Raw genomic sequence first — 8,598 nt, forward strand, 5'->3', positions numbered from 1 at the left:
GCTCACCAGAGAGGAAGAACAGGGGTTTCACATTAGTAGAGCTTCAGGGTTAAGGGTTAGGACAGGAAGCGGCTGCCAGACTTGATTAACTTAGTAAGGGTAAGGGGCTTTGTATTGTTTGATGAACGTTAGATAAAAAGGAATCAGGCACTGTGATAGCATATTCGTACAAAAAGCGTATCATGTATTTTGGACCATACTTAATATTAACTTGACCTGATGAGCTCCAAAAGTCATCTGGAGAAACCCTCCCAAGTGATACAAAGTAAGAACAAATTTGGCAGATGCAGTGTTGAGTTCACTTGTCCGTTCAGTGCTGCTTTGTAGCCCTATTAATTATTGCATCCAAAATGAATTGGCTTTCTGAGGGCTTTAATTTTAATTTATTTATGGAAGTTAACATTTTAAATTTTCAACAGCTTTAAAAATGTAACTTATTTATGTCCAAGGTAAACAGAGGTATTATGGTGTTTTATAATTAAGAAAACTTGCAATGTCCTTCTGACTTATAGGAGACAAAGCTCACCTACAATTTTACTTTTACCTTTTCTGCATGTCAGCTCCATGGACTGTATATTTAGGGCCCTAGCACTGAACAGTATTGAAATTGTAAGGATTATTATTATTTATTTTCAGGCAAATTAGATGGCTTTTTGAGGGCTTAAATTGATTTGTTTGCTATTTTATTCCTGTTTTTTATATTTATACATCATGGAAAATTTCAGCTAACCTTTTTTATCACAGTCATTCCTTCTTCGAATAACTGGTTTTCTAGGATGAACAAGGCCAGATAGGGTAGAATCAATTGAAATTAGTATGTTGATCTTCAATCTAAACATCTTCTGGCCCCATGTGTATTGTGTTCCTGAAAATGGTGTCAAAAATCATGTAGTTAAAAAACTACTATCCACTCCTCAAATATACTTTTCTAAATAAATATTTTCAAACTTAACATCCATTTTTTTTCACTTTATATATTTGTTTTTATTACATTTCTATGTTCTATGTATTTATATTTCCCCACACTTAAATACTGCATTTTAATCATTATTACTTACTGATGCCTTTGTTTGACTCTTGCTGTTTTCCCCATTGTGGGACTAATAAAGAATAATCGTATCTTATTTTAAACTGAAAGTCAACTTAAAAATAGCAAAATCCAAAACATATTGCAGTATGTAAATGACATGTCTCGTTACCAGCAGTACATACACAGTACACAAAGCAGCCAACTGGATAAACTTAAGGGCATATTTACAAAATATTTCTTACCAATGCAGGAGGAGGCCCTTAAGAAATGAGAAAACCAGAGATGTGTAAAGACAGGTGTTTTTCTGTTGCTCTGCTAAGGACAGGTATTAATGTGAAAATTAACCCTGTGACTTCAATGACTGGTCTGTCAACCAGAGGCTTGTTTTCAAACTGCAAGGCATTTTTTAAAACTTTTATAGCCATATGAGGAGGAGAGGCATTGATCTGATGGAGCCACACCCACCTAAACACCTGAGGAACTGGAAGAGGATGGGAGGAGGTGTTAATGATACACAGCTTCTTCCTCTTACTGATGCATCGCAAACAACTTTGCGTGCATATAGCTGCACTGTATACAAGAGTGTATAACATCATGTCTTTTAAAGTTATACTTCACCCGAAAATTCACTCATTATCTAATCACCACTATGCCGATGGAGGGGTGGATAAAGTGTTTGAGTCCACACTTCTTTCGAGTCGAATTTGAATGCCAGGGCGTATGGATCTTTGGATGACACCACAGGAGCAGTATGGAGCCTTTTTCAGCTTATTCTTCTCATTGTTTTTTTTATGTTTGAAGAATTGGTCACTATTTACTTAAATTGGATTTAATTGGATTTGGTTGCAATACTGTTTACCCCCGAGATTCCCAAAGAGTTTTACCCTGCTCCTTTATGTGAATCACCCCAATAAAGTCATGGAATTTCTGTCACATGATATCCATGTAGTGTCTGAAGTCCTGTTGACTAGATTTTCTTAGAAGGGGATTACCTAAATTCCCCCTACTATTAACAAGCCTCCTGTCACCAGTCCCAAGACACACCAGCATGCCTGGAAATTATGCTAATTACGTTCTGAGGCAGAATAACTAAAGACTCAAACAGGATGAACAAAGCAATAATTTTTCTATGTTACTACTCTCTACTATTACTCTTAAATAAAGGCTTAAAAACAGTAAGCAAAAAATTCTGTTGTTGTCTATTAAAGCTACCAGCTTCTGTTGAATGTGTACTCTACCATCAGCACTACATATATGTTTATATTATTTATGATGTAATGATGAAATGAAATAAATCATTGTATTTGTTGTGATCTCATGAGTGAAGTCTAGTCCAATGTATTTTAATTTTATGTTATTTTATCCACACAAAACAAATTTCCTCCTTGTGTGTTTGAGAACGTTAAATGTGATCATTACTTTGCTCTCACAACCAATAAAAAGCAACACATACTAATTTTGTTGAACCTAAATAATAAAACATGGCAACATTTTTGGAATTATTGTTCAACTTCAAATATGTTACAAACAATTGAGGCCTATCGTAATCAAAATGAGACCTAAAACAATTATCAGCATTTTGGAGCATGAGGAGAAGCAAAGTGCAGAAGAAAACACACACATCAGGTAAAATAAATACATTTACATTTACTGAAGGAGAACCTTCATCTCCTTCAATCACGATCGTTTTTCAACTTCAATTTCATTCCATTTCAATGAAACTACAGCTACAACCACCCTCACATTTAAATGTGAAACCATTTCAAAATAAAAGAAACAGTGACTGTGTCGTGTGACATCATACATGCAGGTGTTTTGTTATAAATTACGAGACCGTTTGTCCGTCTGTTTTTCAACAGATGACTCAACATGATCAATTCCACATAGATTGTTGTTTTATTTATCGATGGTATTTTACTTTGAAAATAGTTTAGGTCGTTAAAGTTTTCTTTCCGGGGTCGCCACCGTGACTTCCGTGTTGTTAGCCAGGTCCAGCAGTTGAGGACAACAAGGCCGGACTCGATGTCGGTGTCAGTGTGGAGACAGGAAGGAGACGTGAGGCTTGTGGTGAACACTGGGCCCTGAAGTCCCCGTAGCCCGGGTTCCAGGTGTGTATCCGCTGCTGCTGGGACCAGACTGAGCACACAAGCTAACACGATGCTACCTGTTGGTCAGTCTCCGTGTAGTTGAGCCACCGCTAACTTAGCAGCTGTTTACATCCACTGTTGAATCTATTGCTTCTTTGTGGTTAACTTAACTGAATGCCATTTTGTTTTTTTGTATCTAAGAGACCCGGGAAACTTCGTTAACACTCCGTATCTGCTCTAGCTTTAGCCAGACGTTGAATGTGTGTAGTTGTAAAGTAACTAAGCTAGCTGTGTGCTCGGTGCTAGCTGTGTGCTCCTCAAGTTTACCTGAATCTAATGAAATTAACTGTGTGTAATTCAAACATCATTATGACACGCTGCTGCTGATCTGATACAATAACACAAGCTGTGGTTGTCACCCTTATGTGTTTCTTCATAAACACAATGGATTATAATACATTTGGGATGAGACACCTTCCTGTGTAGTGGATAGGACCGGTTAACATCTAAAGTGACGTAAACTGCTACAGCACTGCACTGTGTTGTAGTTATTGTCATCACCATACACCTTTACACACACGTGCATAAAAGAATACAAATATGAATGTGCAACAACACAGAACTAAATGCTGAAGTCATTATCAGCTTCAAAAATGCATTATTAGTTGGACTTTTATAGTAAAGATTAAGATACATTTATTTGTCCCAAACACATGCACAGACATGCACAAGCACACTCATGCAAGGAGGGAAATTTAACCTCTGCTTTTAGCCCATCTGGTGCAGGACACACAGAGCAGTGGGCAGCCATGTACGGCGCCGGGGAGCAGATGTTGGGGGAGTAAGGTGCCTTGCTCAGGGGCACTAGACAGGGTAGGGAGAATCCTCTTGGACAGATCAATCCAGGTTCGTCTTTTTGTTGTTTCTCCGTGGAGACGAACCAGAGACCTTTTCTGCCCATAGTCCAAGTTTCTGCCACTAGTCCACCGCCTCTCAGAGAGAGCTCAACCCACTGCAAATTAAGAAAACCAATGCAAATAGAAAAAACATGTGCAAATTAGGGAAACAACTTCATCAATGTGGCGACACATGCGCTGCAAAAAGTCACATCACATGTAAATTGTGAAAAACAACACAGCAAATGTTTCCCGGGGACACAAAGAAGTGATGAACCCGCCTGGAGTTCAATGCTTCAAGTTCCATCACCACCGACGAGTGGCAGACTTCAATACCTGCAGGTTCTTCACTTCTTTTGGGTCCCCGGGAAACATTTTTGGTGTATTTTTTGCAATTTGCACATGTTGTCTTTTGCAGCACATGTGTGACAAGAAATGGATGAAGATGTTTTCTGACTTTGCCTGTGTTGTGACGTTTTGCAGGCTGTTTCTGTATTTGGACGTGTTTTTTCTATTTGCATATGTTTTCTTTATTTGAGCTCTCTCTGCCACCATATGATTATGACATATTGAACATAAAAAGGTACAGTATTGATAACATCTCTAGTCTATTGATCACAGTGGTTAATAGTTAATGACTCTGGTCACTTAGGACTGTTTGTATTGCTTAAACTAATCAGGGGTTCTTTTAACAGCTCCAGGAACTTATTTTTATATCTCCAAGTGTTGCACAATAATTACAAGCTATCAGTGTTTATTACATCTATATTGTAGAGGTCATGGTGAGCTCCAGCTTGATGTTTTGAAAAACTTTTTCCAACTTGGCCATTGCCTGAGTTCCGCGCACTCATTGATTTTCTTCTTTTTTCTGTTAAGATTGGAAAATAACTGCACAGCAATGTATTTGGCTTTGAGAATTAGCTGTCATCCTGCATAACTGTCCCATTTCAGTGTTTCATTAAACTATTGGCATCAAATTCAAAACCCATGAATTAAAGGTACTAATGGAATTTGCAATATGTCATTTTTGTCATTTCAGATTTTGAATTCGCACACACAGGTCACACTGGATGGGTGGCCTGGTAACATTTTAGGCCAGCTGTTCTCGTCCTTTGCACCTGTACGGGTAGCAAAATGGCCAGTCACTTCCGTAGCTACATCTGGGACCCAGTTCTCATCGTGGGCCAGATTGTGTTGATGCAGTGCATCTACTACAGCTTCTTGGGCCTGTGGTTGGCCGGAGTGGACAGTCTGGTGCATACTAGTCGATCACTGGACCAGATCTTTAACTACGAAGTGAGTTACCGTGTTCTATCTGTGGAACCTGTTTTTTTGTGTCACTTTTGTTCACTTCTGAAACTGTACTTAAATGTTTGCTCTGTTGTGACAGGCGCTTGGCTTTGCATCAATGCAAGGAAGGCTTTCAATGATGGCGTTCATCTTAAACTCCCTCACCAGGTGAGTAATTTCTACTTTTTTTTCACAATGTATCCATAGAGACGAGAGCTGTGTGTAGTGGTTCAAGGATCTTCTATTACAAACACTATAAATGGTACAAAGGATTTATTCACACTGAAATAAACACTGTTAGTCTTTTACCTTTTTAAAAGGGTTAAAAAACATTTCTGTTGCTTTGTTGTGTGGCAAGACTTGAACCTTTTCATTTTGAGGTTCAACACAAGAATCTTACCAGAAACACAAACAAACATGACTGACAACACAACCTTTTGGTCTCCTTGTTCCTGCAGCGCCCTCGGTCTGTGGTTCTTCATACGTCGAGGGAAACAGTGTCTGGACTTCACAGTCACCGTGCATTTCTTCCACATGATCGGCTGCTGGATCTATAACGCTCATTTTCCAGCTGCCCTGTCCTGGTGGCTCGTCAATGTAGCCTGCATGGCCTTGATGGCTGTAATTGGAGAGTACTTGTGCATGCGAACTGAGCTCAGGGCCATTCCAGTCAATAGTGGACCCAAGTCTAACCTGTGAATTTGTCAACACCATGATGAAAATGTGTGGATGGCTAACCCTCAACGGACTCGCTCAATGGACGTTCTTCCACTTTTGGTAAAAGAAATGGAACAAGACCCTGCATCTGTTAGATTGTCATGCATTTCCTCTTAAACGGATACATTGGATGAACTGATCTATTTATTCTCTGCCCTTTAAATGTTGGACAGTGTTAACTCTGACATATTAAGATACATAATACTATGCCTGAAAGAAGACTTTCTGTGAAACTAACAACTGTTAGAATTTTTTTCTTTGACAACTGGTAACTTTTCCTCTCAAAACTAAGAACATTAGCACGATCATTCCTTTTCCTAATTTTAAAACATTTTAAAATTTAAAGTATTTTTTCTTTTTCAAATGCATTGAAAAGAAAGATCTGAGATTAAACCGGGCGTGAAACAAATGTCCAAACCAGACATTTTTCCTCTTTCCTCTCTGCTGTGTTGCTGGGGCAGCCAATAGACATCATGACCATCCTGTCACAGGGTATTTTGTTTGTTACATCTCACAGCAATTTAGAGATGTAAGTGTGCAAAGTTATCAGTTATATCTTTTTTGTCTTATACAGTCGCTGGATATGAAAAAATCCAGATGTTGGATAAAAAGTCAAATGTTCAAACTGAAGATTTTTGAATTCAGTAATCGCAGTCAACATTGTGCTTAGGAGAGTTTTCTCCTTCGATATGTCACCAGTAAAATCAGGCTTCTTTTTACCTATCTGGATAAACCTTGTAAACTTCTGTTTGTTCTAGACTTTCAGTACAGTATTTTGCACAGCTTGTTTGCTTCCCTCTCTTCATGTCATGGTGTATTATGCAGACGAGGAAGCTACTTGGGGGACAATTTTTCAGCCACCAGCTGAAAACATCTGAAACGTGCAGCACTGATGATTTCTGGAACAACATCAGCTTTATCTCTAGCATCTTTTAAGACTCTAAATTACCTTCTTAGTGCGGAATATTTGGTCTCTTTAAAGACCAAATATTGGATTTAAAATCAGGTTTTCAAAGTGGGGTATAAATACAATATTATGGTAATGGTACAGTTGACATTTTGGTAAATTTGCTTTCTTTATTATTTTAGGTCAATGCAGTTATTTGTCAGTGGGTAAACAAGCTGAGCATGTTTTAAAACTGACACCAGCCCCTCCTTAGCTCACTGTAACATATTATTACCTCTGACACTATAATCTTTGCATTGTTTGTTTCTTCTTCTGATGGCAGCAGTACTACTAAACAAATCTCAAATTAGCTTGTGCAGGGGTGGGGCATGAATCATTGAAGAACTCATAACCTTTTGAAGTGGATCTGGATATACGGGCTGATCCAGCAATGTTTTTCAAATGATTTAACATGGCAGGATATAGCTTTAGCTTTGGCACAGGTATGCATTGTCTGGGCGCCCTTCAAGTTTCTCATAGGTTTACTCTGATCAAAAACTCACAGCCATGGCACTACTTTATTTTAGATGTTATCGTACAATTAAAGTAGATGAGACATAACATGTTAATTAATGAGCTTTAACAGGTTCTGGTAGTTGGATTTTGTTACCTCTGCACAGAGCAAAGAAACCATTTCCTTCCTGTTTTTCTTTTATGCTACAGACATGAGAGTGATATCTATCTGAAGGCAACTATAAGCAAGGAAGCAAACAAGCACATACTCAAAACTATTCTTTTAAGATTTGTTCAAACTCACGACTGCTCTTTCTAAGCCAGTGGCTGTATTTGATTATTTGTAGCCAAGTATTCCCAATGCCACCATTTTATTCTTTTTTAGCATAACTTAAGTTTTTATTTAAACACACAAAACTTGTGAACTGGACCTGTTCATGTAATTATATTCCCTGGCTTGTTACTAGGCAGAAGCATTATAGTTAAATTGTAAATATTTTCCTCTGACAATTTGAATTGTGTTTGCAGAAGCATTAAGACTTTTTTTCTCGCACACTTGCACAATGCAAGTACCTCTGTGGATATGCTGTTTAATAAAACCGTGCCGGTTTGGATTGATCGAAGAGAACGGTGAATATGTCAGTCAGAAATCTGCAGGAGAAAAATAATGATTGGCCGTTATGCTTCAGACATCAAAGATAGACCTTCTAATGAGGGTCACAACATGAGCGTGTCTGTGCTCCTCCTCAGGTTTTCCACCTCGGGCTCTGACCTCTCATTTCCTCCCACCACCGACACCGTAGGAAGTGTCCAGGTGGAAAGGAGCAGATGGGAGAGTGCTAACGAGTGAAAAACTGCTGGCCGATCCTCATTAGCAACACTTTGCTTCAGGGACGACTAAAAACAGAAGCTCAGTTGTAAATGAGTTGTAGAGCCGAGGACTTACTGCATCGATTAAATACGCCACTGCTTTACCACCTTGTGTCTCTCCATCTTTCCCATCCAATAGTTTTGCTGAAGAGAAGATCACACACGTAATATTTTAAACATGGTGCTTTATTATTACAAACATTACTTTGCCATATATTGCTTTATGCAGTTTGTAAATGGTGTGCTTTTCTATCAGTCAACTTAAAAACATCACATGGGTACTGACTGGGTTTTACATTCAAAAATTCT

General features: G+C 38.5%; 1 protein-coding gene across 1 annotated transcript; it reads left to right on the forward strand.

Annotated features, from left to right (window-relative positions):
* The first annotated feature begins 2,996 nt into the window (after positions 1-2,996).
* LOC132999643 (protein SYS1 homolog) lies at positions 2,997-8,393 on the forward strand. Its single transcript, XM_061069366.1, has 4 exons — positions 2,997-3,138; positions 5,053-5,309; positions 5,404-5,471; positions 5,762-8,393. The coding sequence occupies exons 2-4, from the start codon at positions 5,148-5,150 to the stop codon at positions 6,000-6,002; spliced, it is 471 nt and encodes a 156-aa protein (XP_060925349.1). The 5' UTR covers positions 2,997-3,138; positions 5,053-5,147; the 3' UTR covers positions 6,003-8,393.
* Positions 8,394-8,598: the final 205 nt, after the last annotated feature.

Source organism: Limanda limanda, chromosome 4 (genome assembly GCF_963576545.1).
Source record: "Limanda limanda chromosome 4, fLimLim1.1, whole genome shotgun sequence".
NCBI lineage: Eukaryota > Metazoa > Chordata > Actinopteri > Pleuronectiformes > Pleuronectidae > Limanda > Limanda limanda.